Source organism: Salvelinus alpinus, chromosome 10 (assembly GCF_045679555.1).
Source record: "Salvelinus alpinus chromosome 10, SLU_Salpinus.1, whole genome shotgun sequence".
Taxonomy (NCBI): Eukaryota; Metazoa; Chordata; class Actinopteri; order Salmoniformes; family Salmonidae; genus Salvelinus; species Salvelinus alpinus.
In genome coordinates, this window is record NC_092095.1 from 27,194,628 (window position 1) to 27,212,262 (window position 17,635).

Consider the following 17,635-nt stretch of genomic DNA (forward strand, 5'->3'; position numbering starts at 1 on the left):
ATGCCACACGGCTCAACTGGAAAAACAAAGGCTGATGAAGGAGAGAATAAGTGACCCTAGACTCTTGTAACTCAAGAGGTTGTTATGGCTAATTGCACCACTAACATGCATTAATCATTGAAAAGAGAGGCCTATTTCATGCTTAATTGCATATCCCACAATAGGCGTATAAGACAATGCCTGACAGGATCGTGCCCAGTGCGCTGCATTTCTCTTTCTGGGTCCCTAACGGTTTCATGATGTCCTTGTCCTCAGCATGCCATTGTTTCGGTCATAATTATCCTACACAAGCTCTTCGCTTCAACACATCAGCTCCCCATTGACTCGAGAGCTTAACTACAACATACTCAATGCTCAGTATTGACCAGCCTATATCGCTCCACACAGACACATTTCATCTAACCCTTACTACAAGGCTCCTTTTCTTCATTATCAGCCAAGGGCCACTTCACAAAACACCTTGTTTAGAGAGGTCACAGGGGTGATGGTCGCAGGGGATTATCTGTATGCTAACACCGCAGTCATCTCTGGAGCGGGGTATTGATTTGGCTGCCTGACCCCCTGAATCCTTGAGTTGGGGCCTTGAATACCAATAGCGACGGATGTAGCCTTGGGACTGTCATGGAGGGAAGGAGGGGAGTTAGAGGGGGAGGGCAGAGTAAATGTCGATCCATTGGAAAGGACAGCCTGGTAGGTAGGACTCACCAGAAGTACCATAGCCGCTGGATGGAGAGGGCTCGGACGCAGCAGCGCGTGCCACAGCAGTCCTCGTACGAGCGGCATCTGAAATGAGACACAAAGCAACCTTGGCGAAACACATTTCTTCTAATCACATGTAGAAACAGAGTGGAATGTGTCATTTACAGTAAACCCACACCATATCAGCAGTTCTTTTCATTTCCATTCAATCTCTATTTTTGACCAGGCAGCTTCAGTGTTGAATCTTGAAATAACAGCACACCTTACAAGACATGGTTCTAAATACAGTTCATGTATTGCATTAAAAAGTGGCCACATAAGACCAACTTCCATTTCCGCAAGCCTCCAGTAGACTCCAGTATATAATTGTTAGATGCAGCAGACGCATCAGTATCTAAACTCCACGGGCCGTTGTCCACTTCTTCACACAGCAACATCAACAAGCGAGGCTAGCAGCAGTCACCTCCCTCTCTCCTGATGCTACACTCCACCCAATTAGCCCGTGCTGACCGAGGCCAGCGTTTTACAATGTCCTGGCTGTCTGGGGAGCGAGCTGGTGACAGTACTGTGGCCAGCGACTATGCCACAGTATCCCCTAGCTGATTGACAACAAAGGAGATAAGAGGAGGAAAGGTCACGGGTGTGAAGGCTCAGAGGGCTCAGCACGGGGGACATATTTCACCATCGATTCAACAAGAGGTGTAGAGACAGCAGAGAGCCTGGTGAGTCTGGTACCTCGGGCGTAATGTGGTGACAGATTAATTCTTTGAAAATAGCATAATCGTTTCAGAATGGCTTCTTGAGCGTAGCAGTATTTAATCTGATTCTGCTTTATTGTAATGAAAAGTTAAGGAATAGGTTAGAGATTTGGTGGTTTAAATTGTTTGGTATTTTTAGAATGTGCCCACTTATGTCATAATGTCAGGAGTATACGAGCAAAAGATTGTGATCCAATCGTGATCAGATCTGGCTGTGAGCACTTCTGGAGAAGGACATGAGTGTGTCAATGTTGTGAAGGCTAATGGGTCACTAAATGTGACCGCTTTTCAGACATGCCTATTTCAAAAACTAGGATAGGATACTTTTGAACACCTTGTGACCGCAAAGCATTGTTGTCCAAATGATTTGTAATCGAATCTAAAAGCGTAGTTTCAATACCAGGCATAGACATGGCCTTTTGCAGCTCCCGAGTGGCGCAGCGTCTAAGGCACTGCATCTCAGTGCTAGAGGTGTCACTACAGACCCTGGTTCGATCCCGAGCTGTATCACAACCGGCCGCGATGGGGAGTCCCATAGGGTGGCGCACAATTGGCGCAGCGTCGTCTGGGTTAGGGGAGGGTTTGGCCGGGGCAGGCCATCATTGTAAATAAGAATTTGTTCTTAACTGACTTGCCTAGTTAAATAAATAAATAAATATATATATACACATATACATACACACACATATACATATAAAACAAAATAATGCAGAGAGGCCTGTAATCTCTCTGCAGTACTGTGGCATGAGCGCCCTTGATGTCTGACAATACCATACGTTCCATAAATAAAGTAACATTTTTCAAAACAGCTTTTGAAACTCTGAAGATATCAAAAAAGTACTAATTACTATCTCATATCAAATTATACATTCCATTGCCCTTTGATGCTACCTGGCTGAAAGTAGGTGATTGGAGCTGCCAATACTGCATGTTTGAATTATTCAGTGTTCCTCAATGAAGCGATTTGGGGTGTGATTCTGTTCCAGCGCTGATGCAGTAGCCAGCTGCAAGCCTTCCAAACTCTACAAATGAGTCATGGCACCAAGCAGAACTATATCAATACTGCTCTGAAGATTCCTTTTCATCCCTGCCGAACACCCAGTGATAAATGCCTTTGTTCTTTATGTTTTCATTACGTCGCTTTTTCACTCACTCCATTCCGAGGCCAGAGACTCCTTATTAACTGACCTTTTCATTTCTATAACAAAGTCGAGTATCTCTTCGAAAAGACAGAATACTTTTTCGTAGTTCATTCTCTCTCTGCGGCTCAACATTTGTCTGACCAGTCTTATCAGTTAACTTCCTCACCCTTGACTCAAAGTTTTTGTGCAATATAACTTTCTAAGTTCTAATTTCCAAAGTAGTCGCTCTGAGGTTAGGCCTTATGAAACATATCAACTATGGATATCTGATTCAGACTGCAGCACATACTTCACAAAGTCCCATAGGGGCGACCAAGGAATAAATGTTTTATTGATAATGTTTCTCACAGGTTAGATGTCCAGGCTACAATGTATACAATTGAAGAATCAAAATTCCTATAGAAACAACGAATTAATTGAAATTGTGGCTGGCATGACTTAAAACCTACCTCAGTCACAAAAGGAGAATAATTTCACTGTACCGTTTACACCCTGTATCCTGTGCACTAAACTTTGATTTGACATACAGTTGAAGTCGGAAGTTTACATACACTTAGGTTGGAGTCATTAAAACTTGTTTTTCAACCACTCCACAAATTTATTGTTAACAAACTATAGTTTTGGCAAGTCGGTTAGGCCATCTACTTTGTGCATGACACAAGTAAATTTTCCAACAATTGTTTAGACAGATTATTTCACTTATAATTCACTGTATCCCAATTCCAGTGGGTCAGAAGTTTACATACACTAAGTTGACTGTGCCTTTAAACAGCTTGGAAAATTCCAGAAAATGATGTCATGGCTTTAGAAGCTTCTGACAGGCTAATTGACATCATTTGAGTAATTGTAGGTGTACCTGTGGACGTATTTAAAGGCCTACCTTCAAACTCAGTGCCTCTCTGCTTGACATCATTGGAAAATCAAAAGAACTCAGCCAAGACCTCAGGAAAAAAAATTGCAGACCTCCACTAGTCTGGTTCATCATTGAGAGCAATTTCCAAACGCCTGAAGGTACCACGTTCATCTGTGCAAACAATAGTACGCAAGTATAAACACCATGGGACCACGCAGCCATCATACTGCTCAGGAAGGAGACGCGTTTTGTCTCCTAGAGATGAACATACATTGGTGCGAAAAGTGCAAATCAATCCCAGAACGACAGAAAAGGACCTTGTGAAGATGCTGGAGGAAACAGATACAAAAGTATCTATATCCACATAACCTGATAGTCTGCTGAGCAAGGAAGAAACCACTGCTCCAAAACCGCCATAAAAAAGCCAGACTACGGTTTACAACTGCACATGGGGACAAAGATCATACTTTTTGGAGAAATGTCCTCTGGTCTGATGAAACAAAAATAGAACTGTTTGACCATAATGACCATTGTTATATTTGGAAGAAAAAGGGGGAGGCCAAGGTATTGGACTGGCCATCACTGACCTCAATCCTATAGAAATTTGTGGGAAGAACTGAAAAACCATGTGCGAGCAAGTTACACCAGCTATGTCAGGAGGAATGGGCCAAAATTCACCCAACTTACTGTGGGAAGCTTGTGGAAGACTACCTGAAACATTTCACCCAAGTTAAACAATTTAAAGGCAATGCTATCAAATACTGATTAAGTGTATGTAAACTTCTGACCCACTGGGAATGTGATGAAAGAAATAAAAGCTGAAATAAATCATTCTCTCAACTATTATTCTGAAATTTCACATTCTTAAAATAAAGTGGTGATCCTAACTGACCTAAGAGAGGGAATTTTTAGTAGGACTAAATGTCAGGAATTGTGAAAACGGAGTTGAAATATATTTGGCTAAGGTGTTAGTGCATCGAGGACAACATCCCCACAGTGACCTACGTACATATCCCAACCAGAAGCCATGGACAACATATGCACTGAGGTAAAGGCTAGAGCTACTGCTTTCAAGGAGCCGGACACTAATCCGGATGCTTATAAGAAATCCTTCTACGGCCTCCGACGAACCCTTGAACAGGCAAAGCTTAAATACAGGACTAAGAACGAATCCTACCACACCGGCTCTGACGCTCAGTCAGCCGCGAGATGCCCAGTGACGCATCACTGCTTGGTATGGTAACTGCTTGGCATCTGACCGTAAGGCGCTGCAGAGGGTAGTGCATACTGCCAAGTACATACAGGACCTCTATACCAGGCGGTGTCAGAAGAAGGCCCAGAAATTGTAAAAGACTCCACTCAAGTCATAGACTGTGCTCTATGCTACCACAGGGCAAGCGGGACCGGAGCGCCAAGTCTGGGACCAAAAGGCTCCTTAACAGCTTCTACCCCCAAGCAAATAAGAATGCTGAACAGTTAATCAAATGGTTACCCTGACTATTTGCATTGACCCTCTTTTTATTTGCACTGCTGCTACTCTTTATCTATCCTGATTGCCTAGTCACTTTCACCCAGTAAACTTTCACACAGTAAAGTCTACACCTGTTGTATTCGGCGCATGTGGCAAATAACATTTTATTTGATTCAACATAACACGAGAGATAATGACAGTCGGCCTCCTGGCAGTTCAGACAAATTGTTTCATACATCCTTCTCTAGCAATCAGATGAAAACATCAACGGATTCTCTAATACTGTCACCATGCTCACAAAAAGCAGCCAAAACCAAGGGGTGAGTTAATTCCCAATGACAGGCTCTGTATCCTCACACAGCCTCTGTTGTTTACAAAGCATCTGTCAGCGCTCCTCTGGGTAACAGGGCATCTGGTTCACATGAATAACTAACCTATTGGGTCACTTTAGCTTTCACTGCCTTTAGAATGGGGGGGGGGGGGGGGACGCTGCCTTGTCACATTTACACAAACTTCTCTGCCCTTGTCACCTCAGTTACTACTCTTTGGTCCTGTCACCAACATTAACATCACCAACACAAAATACCTCCCGGGTGGCGCAGTGGTCTAGGGCACTGCATCGCAGTGCTAGCTGCGCCACCAGTCTCTGGGTTCACGCCCAGGCTCTGTCGCAGCCGGCCGCAACCGGGAGGTCCGTGGGGCGACCCACAATTGGCATAGCGTTGTCCGGGTTAGGGAGGGTTTGGCCGGTAGGGATATCCTTGTCTCAGTATGTAAATGTAATAAAATGTATGCACTCTACTGTAAGTCGCTCTGGATAAGAGCGTCTGCTAAATGACTAAAATGTAAAATGTAAATGTAAATGTCACCTCCATCACCCATCTACATCAGTGGTTTTCAAACCTCTCCTCTGAGACGTTTCACAATTTGGTTGTAGCCCTAAACCAGCTCACCTGATTAAAGTAGTTGAAGGGCTTGATAATTACTTGACAAGTTGAATCAGGTGTGATAGCTCTGAAATACATGGAATGGCTGGGGGTCCCCGATGAGGTTTGAAAACCCCTGACCTACTCCTCAAAGAGGTAGGCCTAGATAGTTGGTACGCTATGTAAAGCAGACCAGGGGGAAAAACACAGGATGTAGTGCCTTTGTAATGAATAAGCTTGTGGCGGTCATGACATTTTGTCAATCGGTGATGGTCAAGCAAATAACTGCTGGTCTCACAGTAATTGACCGTTAATGAACATAAACACGTTTAGCATCTCCTGGCTTCCACGCATAGCCTACAAGCCACTGACGCAGACCATCGACATTTTAAAAAGTCTAATAAATCCATTTAATATAGCCTACACCATCACAATAAATCCATTATTTATCTTTGACACGTCTAAAGAGACATGATATGAAGAAAATGTAGTCTATTTCAGAAGAACATAATAGCATACTCAGACATTATGTTAGGCCCTGATCTGAATATGCCATATGGCTATGGGATACACTAGTTAATTTAGCAGACAAGATTTGCTTTGAATTCTGTGGCATTATTTTATATTATTTTATAGTATGAAGAATAAAATTGAACATAGCTGAATAAAATAGAAAGGATATTTTCTACAAAAGATTTCAAAGGGAGGGCGCACATGCGGCTATTTTGTGTTGAGCGGTTAGCAAAGAAACAGGTCCTCCTATATGCTTAATTTAGAGTTATTTATGCAACTTTAGATATGATACAAACATTGGCTATGTTTTGATTTGAAATACATTCTACAGCTGCATGATGCGACTCTAATGATGACTTGAAAAAATTAGCATGAAAGGCATGAGCTCTGCTTAGTGTTTGTTGCGCAGGCTGTACACACTTCATCAGTCTCTCACTCTCACCAGGCCTCGAATTTCTCAGTGGCATCCCCCTTGTGTGGCCGTTGTGCCCTTGGGCTGAATATAATCATTATAATTCCCTTCTTCCGGCTGCCTATCGCCGTGCTCCGAAACACCTACCTCTCACTCACATGGATCTCTCAGATATCTCAATTCTTATTAGCCAATGCCCGTCACGTGATTGGGTCCTTCTCACAGGCATCTCAGCTCCGAAATAGGCTACAAATTTAGACAGACACATCGGAGATGCAACTGTGCGCGTCCTTATGGAATTCCGAGGTGCATATTGAAGATGTTAGAACTGTCCACATTTACCTTTTGTCAGCCAACAAGATGAGTAGGCCAATAGCACTAGCCTAAGTCAATCTACTATCCCCCATTGTACAAAAGTTGACCTACTCTATTGGTCAACTTGTCCTGTGTGAGAAATAAGTATTCCATATATACTTTGGGACAGTTGTGGGATGCTGATAGATCCCACATGAATACAACCACTCACATAAAATAAAAAAAATTCAAAGCAATGAGGTTGATGCAACAGATCAGATCATTAAGCTTAAAATGTTGATCAACTATTAGGCTATTTCTTCAAATTATAAGCGCAGCAACGCACACACGCAGCGATGCACACACGGCAGAAGGCTATTAGAGCAAATGTTCCAAAATGAAATCAATTAACGAGAAAACACTGTTCTCAAAAGTGACCGCAAATGTGATTATGCATGTAATGCTTTATTATAAAAAGGTGCATTTTTTGGGGGGAAAATATCTTCCCCAAACTTGAAACTCAAGCGCCACCTATGTTTGCCAGTTAGGCTCTACACCGGCTGTAAAGCGGATTCATGTGCTTAAGTTATTTGGCCACTTTAGTTGTGATACAAACCTTATCAAAACATAAGCCTAAGGGCTAAGCTACATGAGGTATGCGACTATGATTTGAAAAAGTAAAAAAAATGCATGGGCTCTTTCTTGCCTTGCTGCACACGCTGGAAATCATTCACAAGTGATAATATTGTCACCCATCAGATTATTCTTAATTTAATTTTGTCTTTACATATAATAAATAATATACTCTATGTGTGGAATTAATTTTGATTTAGAATGGACCATTATCTTGCAGCTGTTTCGGAACAGGGGCAAAAATAAATGTCATCTGTGCACTTAAATAGCGAATGGAGGACGCTTTTCCCGTGGTTCATTTTCATGCCAGCCAGCTTGGCTATACTCCTGTTGTAAAGCGAAGCAATGTGCTTAACATTAGGAAAGTTGAGAAATAAGACCATCAAAACTGTGTTGTCTCACACAATTGCATAGCCTATGGAAATGTTGCGCAACATGAGCTCATAGGCTCTCATGAAGTGCTTGATTTGATTTTCGCTTACATTTGCATTGATGTCAGAGTGATTAGAGGGACAGTTAGCAATTTTGGTAGGCTACTAATGACCATCAGCAGCATCAGAGCTTGGAGAAGCCTAGTTGCCATGACTAAATGGTCACGTGGAATTTGACTACATTCATGACTGGTGAGCACGGGTGTGGCGGTAATACGGTCACCGCAACAGCCCTAGTAATGGATCTTATAAATCCTACATTGGCATCAATGCATTATTTACACACAAATTCAAGTTACATGCATGTTTCTCAAGTTGGGATGTAGCCCTTACAGCACAGTTGGTGGTTAGAACCTTGAATATTAAATGTAACCCCATATTGCCATCATTTAAAATGACAACTTGTTCTCCACTGACCTTCCAGTTTACATTTAATCAGATAATAAAACGCCTGCCTTGACTTCCTCCCAGACAAAAGGGGAAAAGTGCTGGCTTAGGGTTTTCATAGAGAGATTAAAGCCAGAGGACACAGGGGCACTTACACGACTATGATATGGAAAGTAGAAATTCTGGAAATTACCATTGGGTGAAGCGCCTGATAAAGCTGAAAGAATAGAGCTGTGTGAGGCTTTATGAATCTACAGCTTATGGTGGATGACCCTGAGGGGAGAGGTCTCTTACCGTTGTCATGCTTGGTATTGTTCTCGCTGGCAGGGGGATAGAGGGTCAGAGGCAGGGTAGATCGATAGATTCAGCGGGAGAAAGTGCAAAACCTTTATTAGACACCCATCTATCCCCCTGCCCGCATGACAAAACACACAGACCAAATCTGTCATCAGTGGACAGGCTATCCTGACCCTCCCCAGGGCCAGGTCAGGAGATACAGCCTGGAGCTGTTTGGAATGCCCCCTCACTCCCACTCTCTTTCTTCTCTCCTTTACCTCTTCTCATCCACAGAACAGTATGGCCCTATAGACTTATCTCCAGCCCTTTATGGTGGCATTACCTGATAAGACAGTGATTAAGATACACAAGTGACAATTCGTTGAGTTATAACACATACAGGCATGCACACACGCACAGAGAAAAGAGTCAGAGAGACAAATTGAGTGTGTGTGTGTGTGTGTGTGTGTGTGTGTGTGTGTGTGTGTGTGTGTGTGTGTGTGTGTGTGTGTGTGTGTGTGTGTGTGTCAGCATGCGTGTTTGTTCTTGTTCTGTTAACAATCCAAACTCCACAGCTGTAGGCTCCCATGGCACCTCACACAATCCCACCTCATATTTAATCAATGGTACCTTGGTTGTATTCAACGCCAGAGACACGATTGCTCACAAATGGAGTGCAGTACCCCAAGATAAAGCAGGGCTGAACGGTTGCAACGCTTCCCTCCTGGTGAGCTCATGAACTTGACGAAATGACAAGTCGGCTACATCAAAGACAGATTTGCTTTAGAGGTTTACTCCACCGGTAGGTGCCTAAGACATTGACTGAAATGGCACTGTATTCCCTATATAGTGCATTACTTTTGCCCAGAGCCCTATGGGCCTTGGTCAAAAGTAGTGCACTACTGTATATAGGGAATAGGGTGCCATGTGGGACGCAGACAGTCATCAAAATGAACCCAGGAGTAAAGAGAGCACAATAAATCCCTGTTGCCAGGGAAACTGATGACGAAACTGGTTATAAACAAGACTTTGTTCTCAGTATTTGGAAAAATACGTTTGTAAACAAGCATGAAATAAATGTATACGGTAAGATACAACGTCGCCAATGGGCTTTGAAATTCTTAACCAGTCCTTAAAAGTGCAATACCTTCCACTTCATTTCAACACATAGATATGACATTAAGGACCAGTGGAATTAACCTCCAGAGGAGATATTAACATAGTCAATGAGCCATGTAAAAGGGAGACACTGACAATGACATTAGGAGAGCCAAATAGAATGTGGGAACAATGGCCATATAAATTAAAGCAATGCAATCAGAACTGCAGGGTAATGACACATAATACTGGTGCATGGTGGGAGACAGCTCACCATTTGATGAAGTCAGAGACCAATTTTTGGTGGAATGAATTCTGTTCAACTGAGGACATTTTTTAGTGTAATATCAAAACAAGTCCACATCCCTGGCCATCTGTTTTGTAGCTGCAGTTATACACCACAATCCAAAATGAATGGAACATTTTTCTGATTTATGGTGCTTATCTTTTCCATTAATTTGGGGTTGAACCATATAGCTAGATCTACACAACCGATGGCCTGGGTTATCTTGACATTTGAGGTCTGAAAAAAGTTGATTTTGGAGAGTAATGCCTCTTTAGAAAGACAGGAAAAGTGGCCATCCCCTAAATCAGACGCAAACTGCAGTGTTGCCAGGTTAGGCTGGACTGAGTCCAGGAGCAGTTACCCTCCTCTGTGGTCCACTCTCTGAGATAGCTCCAATAATGTCCACCAAAGTAGAATTAAGCTCTTTATGCCTTGGCCAGAGTCCCAGACACCCTCACTAACAGTCAAAATTGCTTTTTCTAAGGAAAGCCTCTGGGGAAATGATTTTCTTCTGTCTGCCATGGTTATTTTAGTAGGACATTTCAAGTGTTGAATGTATGAAATTCAAATAAGTTTGAGGACCTGTTTGAGTTGAACAGTCAACGGTCGATTCAAGCAATTCTTGGAAAGAGCTGTGGCACATACAGTCCCTTCAGAAAGTATTCACACCCCTTGACTTTTTCAAAATGTTGTTGTTACAAAGTGGGATTAAAATGGGAAAATGACATATAATATGTTGCATGGACTCTGTGTGCAATAATTGTGTTTTAACATGAGTTTTGAATGACTACCTCATCTCTGTACGTCACACATACAATTATCTGTATGGTCCCTCAATCAAGTAGTGAATTTTAAACACACTGGTGGATACTGGTGTATCAATACACACAGTCACTACAAAGATACAGGAGTCCTACCCAACTCAGTTGCCGGAGAGGAAGGAAACCGCTCAGGGATTTCACTATGAGGCCAATGGTGAAACAGTTACAGAGTTTAGGAGAAAATGTTGATGATCCATCTTCAGTTGTAGTTACTCCACAATACTAACCTAATTGACAAATGAAAAGTAAGCCTGTACAGAATTTAAAAAATATTCAAAAAAATGCATTCTGTTTGCAACAAGGTACTAAAGTAAAACTACAATAGAGTGTACAAATTGTGAAAGTGTGAATACAAATTGTTATGTTTGTTGCAAATCCAATTCAACACATTGCTGAGTACCACTCTCCATATTTTTAAGCACAGTGGTGGCTGCATCATGTTATGGGTATGCTTGTAATCGTTAAGGACTGGAGGGGGAAGGTTTCAGGATAAATAAATGTACGGAATGGAGTTAAGCACAGGCAAAATCCTAGAGGAAAACCGGGTTCAGTCTGCTTTCCACCAGACACTGGGAGATTAATTCACTTTTCAGCAGGACAGTAACACAATGCCAAATCAACACTGGAATTGCTTACCAAGAAGACAGTGAATGATCCTGAATTGCCGAGATTAAGTTTTGACCTGAATTTTTTTGTCTAGCAATGATCAACAACCAACTTGACAGAGCATGAAGAATTTAGAAAATAATAAAATAGGCAAATTTCACATGCTGTTGTGCAAATGGAAGACAACAGGTGGAAATTATAGGCAATTAGCAAGACACCCCCAATAAAGGAGTGGTTCTGCAGGTGGTGACCACAGACCACTTCTCAGTTCCTATGCTTCCTGGCTGATGTTTTGGTCACTTTTGAATGCTGGCGGTGCTTTCACTCTAGTGGTAGCATGAGACGGAGTCTACAACCCACACAAGTGGCTCAGGTAGTGCAGCTCATCCAGGATGGCACATCAATGCGAGCTGTGGCAAGAAGGTTTGCTGTGTCTGTCAGCGTAGTGTCCAGAGCATGGAGGCGCTACCAGGAGACAGGCCAGTACATCAGGAGACGTGGAGGAGGCCGTAGGAGGGCAACAACCCAGCAGCAGGACCGCTACCTCCGCCTTTGTGCAAGGAGGAGCACTGCCAGAGCCCTGCAAAATGACCTCCAGCAGGCCACAAATGTGCATGTGTCTGCTCAAACGGTCAGAAACAGACTCCATGAGGGTGGTATGAGGGCCCGACGTCCACAGGTGGGGGTTGTGCTTACAGCCCAACACCGTGCAGGACGTTTGGCATTTGCCAGAGAACACCAAGATTGGCAAATTCGCCACTGGCGCCCTGTGCTCTTCACAGATGAAAGCAGGTTCACACGCACGTGACAGACGTGACAGAGTCTGGAGACGCCATGGAGAACGTTCTGCTGCCTGCAACATCCTCCAGCATGACCGGTTTGGCGGTGGGTCAGTCATGGTGTGGGGTGGCATTTCTTTGGGGGGCCGCACAGCCCTCCATGTGCTCGCCAGAGGTAGCCTGATTGCCATTAGGTACCGAGATGAGATCCTCAGACCCCTTGTGAGACCATATGCTGGTGCGGTTGGCCCTGGGTTCCTCCTAATGCAAGACAATGCTAGACCTCATGTGGCTGGAGTGTGTCAGCAGTTCCTGCAAGAGGAAGGCATTGATGCTATGGACTGGCCCGCCCGTTCCCCATACCTGAATCCAATTGAGCACATCTGGGACATCATGTCTCGCTCCATCCACCAACGCCACCTTGCACCACAGACTGTCCAGGAGTTGGCGGATGCTTTAGTCCAGGTCTGGGAGGAGATCCCTCAGGAGACCATCCGCCACCTCATCAGGAGCATGCCCAGGCATTGTAGGGAGGTCATACAGGCACGTGGAGGCCACACACACTACTGAGTCTCATTTTGACTTGTTTTACGGACATTACATCAAAGTTGGATCAGCCTGTAGTGTGGTTTTCCACTTTAATTTTGAGTGTGACTCCAAATCCAGACCTCCATGGGTTGATAAATTTGATTTCCATTGATAATTTTTGTGTGATTTTGTTGTCAGCACATTCAACTATGTAAAGAAAAAAGTATTTAATAAGAATATTTCCTTCATTCAGATCTAGGATGTGTTATTTTAGTGTTCCCTTTATTTTTTTGAGCAGTGTATATTAGTGTTTTATTTTCCATGAATTCTTTACAAATGTTAGAATTTCTTTCACTTTGACAAAAAAAATACATTTAAATCAATTTTAATCCCACAAAGTCAAGGGGTGTGAATACTTTCTGAAGGCAATGTCACCCTTATTTTTCATAAACTAAAGGGCAATTCCACAGTAACAGAATTATGCTGAGACCACTAAAATGTATGCCAAACAAAAAAACGTTGATTTCGAAGTTTAACACCCCATACAACTATGCCAATGACTGCTTTGAACAATTGACACAGTAAAAAAATACATGTTTACGTGAAACTGTGCAGATGCAAACTTTGTATTTACACAGTTCTTCCTGTAAATGTGTTTTTGAAAATTGTTCAGTCACAATTGTTGAAAGTAGTCCTTGTACATAGAGTTCTATAGTTTGTTAAACTTTGAAGTCAATGGTTTTTGTTTGGTATACACTTTAAAGGGAAATCTGAGTCTCAGCGTAATTCCGTTACCATGGAATTACCCATAACAAGTACTATACACACATTTCTAACCAACCTAAGACATTGAACACCCTTTTGAGCGTTTCAAACAAAGCCCGAAGTCTGAATATAACAGGCTAATGTTCTTATTCAGCAAGAGTGCAACGTAAGAGAGATCTCTGCTATGACCAAAAGCCATTTTAAAGGCCAGGGCCTGGAAAGCCTTGCTCTGCAACAACCTCTTTCTGCTTTGAGTAAGTGTCAAGATGTCAAGGGCTTTGAGATTCTGTGCTGGGTATCCCACTGGAAGAATGCCTCCACTGGCCTTGTGCCCATCAACCCTTTTTCCAAATATGCAATGTACTGTGTTCGATTTACATCATAGGTTCTGAATAGTGCACTATGCTTATAGGAATAACAGATAGGTGTCAATACAGTATCAAAGTACACAGTGGTAATCAAAAACTATTGGAACCATCGAAGGAACTGAAACATTCGCTTACAGTGTATTTGGTAAAGAACCAATCTATTAGAATCAGTTATAGGAATGATATTGTTCCGTACAGATGTTAAAATTCTCCTTGGGTTTGAGGGAGACACGGTGCTGTCTGTGTCTCCATCATGATTGACAAGTGGTCTTGTGACTGATGAGGCACAGGCCCATGACGTGTGTTTACACAGACGTCACCTCGCTCTGTGGGGACACTGGGTGGGTTAGTTAAGCCTCACAGTAACACAGCAAATAGAGGAACAAACAAACCTATTTCTGGAGATGGAGGTAACATACATAATGTATGATATCCCTCTTATCCTAAATTGAGTTTGCACGTTTTGCTGTACTCTTGTGGGTAACATTTTAGAGCTCATCAAAATACTGTGAATGGTCTGGTACTTCATTCGAGTATAGCTTAGCCTAATATTGTCCACTCTAATTGTCTATGCATTGATGGCTAATTAGCTGCTAGTGCTAGCACACGTTTAGTATTTGGTATTTTATTAGGATCCCCATTAGCTGTTGCAAAAGATGACATAATACAGAACACCAATAGACAAGAACTACTCAAGGACAGAACTACATCAATTTTTAAAAAGGCACACGTAGCCAAATATCAATACATACACACAAACGTTCGAGATCAAATAGGAGAGAGATGTTGTTCTATGAGGTGTTGCTTTATCTGTTTTTTTAAACCAGGTTTGCTGTTCATTTAAGCAATATGAGATGGAACGGAGTTCCATGCAATAATGGTTCTATATAATACTGTATGCTTTCTGGAATTTGTTCTGGATTTGGGGACTGTGAAAAGACCCCTGGTGGCATGTCTGATGGGGTAAGAGTGTGTGTGTGTGTGTGTCAGAGCTGTGTGTAAATTGACTATGCAAACAATTTGGGATTTTCCACACATTAATGTTTCCTATAAAAACAAGTGATACATATGCATTACACATTATGTTACACATACGCATTACACATACTGTAAGTATCTGTTAAGTACTTTATTCAATGCACTTGTGAAGTAGTGAATTAATGTGGCAGTGGGGGCTTATGTAGGCTTAAAAACCACACATTGTAGTCCTGCATGGAATGAGCTTGCTGTTGAAAATAAGCCACTGTTGTGAAGTGGATAATTACAAACTAATGATAACCTTTAAACAGACTGCGTTTAATTGCACTCTGTCATTAGTGGCAAACAATAGATGACCTTTTTGTTTGAAGAGCAGACACCAATGAGTCATTTTCATATAGGTCATCTATTTTCCATCTTCAAAGCACTGTTTATTTTGTTGTCACAGAGATCGATTCTATTTGACTAAAACACGGAACTTCTGCCCAACGTCATTCTCTAAAATGTATTTCTCTCCAGAGTTCGAATAACATCATAATTACACCAAAATGGTCCTACTTAGAACTCAAGATTGTGAAGTTTGTTCCCACTTTATGTATCCATTACATATTTAAAAAGAGCATCTCAGCTTTCTCATGCTATATTTATTATTCAATTCTTAAAATAAAGGACATTAATCCGCTTTACAAACAGTGTAGGGGGTGGCTATAACGGTCCGCTAATACAGGACTATTCGTACTATTCGTAATGTAATGAGTGGATTGGATAGTCATAATTTAGACTAATAATATAACTCAATCACTGTTAGCAAAAAAAGGCCATTCAAAAATGCATGGCTGAGCGCGTATAGTGTAGAGTATTTTTATTTTATTTAACTAGGCAAGTCAGTTAAGAACAAATTCTTATTTACAATGACGCCCTACTCCGGCAAAACCCTTGCCTTACCTGGATGAAGTTGGGCCAATTGTGAGCCGTCATATGGGACTTCCTTTTTTTCATTATATCCAATTGGTAGTTACAGTCTTGTCCCATCGCTGCAACTCCCGTATGGACTCGGGAGAGGCGAAGGTCGAGAGTCATGCGTCCTCCGAAACACGACCCTGCCAAGCCACACTGCTCACTAAACCCGGAAGCCAGCCGCACCTGTCTGTCGAAGGAAACACTGTACAGCTGACGACCGAAGTCAGCTTGCAGGTGCCCAGCCCGCCACAAGGAGTCACTTCAGCGGGATGGGACAAGGAAATCCTGGCTGGCCAAACCCTCCCCTAACCCGGACAATGATCGGCAAATTGTGCGCTGCCTCATAGGTCTCCCGGTCACAGCCGGCTGTTATACAGCCTGGAATCGAACCAGGGGCTGTAGTGACAAATCAAGCACTGCGATGCAGTACGTTAGACCGCTGCGCCATTTGGGAGGCCTGTTAGAATTTATTTTAAAACAACAAATTACAGGGTAGCCGACTCTGCTGGCACTGACAAAGAGATAAATAAAAAACTACATTATCCATACAATAGGCCTATGAGAAGGGGAGACACAAATAGAATGTGAGTTATTCTAAACCTAAGGAGGAAATTATTGTCCAAAAACTAACTTTTAAGAAGCACTGACGCAACAATTATAAATAGTGAATATGTGCAATGCGCACTCACCAGGGATATTGCCAATGCTCTCCGCTGGTGCTAATAAAATGGGCTATACAGTTGTTCACTCAATTAAGTTGACAATTTTGATACTAAAAGACAGAAGTATTTTCATCGTCATCTCTTTACAGCAATAACCATTTGCTTTCCAAACTATGTTTTCCCGTCGATTGTATTTTAAAATATTGCGATATGCCTGGCTTGGCCTCCCTCTATTTTTCACAGACAGTCGCAACTCAACAATAATCTGCCCAAATTGCGCGGGCTGCCTTTCCTTCCAACTGTAGGCAATGTGATTAAAAATGATATATATATATAAAATATATATATAATATATATATATATATATATATATATATAAAAAAATATATAAATATACTTTTTTAAGAAGCCAATGATCCTCTGTGGCCAAATCAATCTTAAGTAGCCTATTTTGAAAGTTGTATTTATGTATAGACAGGAGTAGGCTAATTAGCCTATATAATTGTGGCAATATACTTTGGGGAAAGGTCCCACAGCCTTATGGACGTGCCGCCTATGCTTGCATATTAAAAAACGGAACCGCACATAACCTCCATTCATTATTATATATTTGTTGTGGGCCCTTCTAGATTTAAATAAATTCCACACATATATAAGTAGGCTATATGTAAAGACCAGATTCAATTAAGAATAGTCTGATGGGTGAGAATATTATGAAGTGCTTGTCAAATTGTGAATAAGAGACTGGTGAAGTGTGTGTAGACTGCGCAAGAAACAGAGCTCATGCCTTTCATGATACTTTTTTCAAATCATTATCAGCCGCATCACGCAGCCTTCGAATGTATACAAAATATCTAAACATATAGCCTAACTTTTGTATCACAACTAAAGTTGCATAAATTACCAGGTGGGAAAAGTACCCAATTGTCATACTTGAGTAAAAGTAATGATACCTTAATAGAAAATAACAAGTCAATGAGAGAAGTGAA

At 42.0% G+C, this 17,635-nt stretch overlaps 1 protein-coding gene across 1 annotated transcript in view; it reads right to left on the reverse strand.

The window, feature by feature from the left end:
• LOC139531824 (WW domain binding protein VOPP1-like) overlaps nucleotides 1-17,635 on the reverse strand; it is an 85,707-nt gene that overhangs the window by 31,747 nt on the left and 36,325 nt on the right. Inside the window, exon 3 of the mRNA XM_071328697.1 lies at nucleotides 706-783. Coding sequence (XP_071184798.1) covers nucleotides 706-783 — 78 coding nt within the window. The remainder of the gene's footprint in view (nucleotides 1-705; nucleotides 784-17,635) is intronic.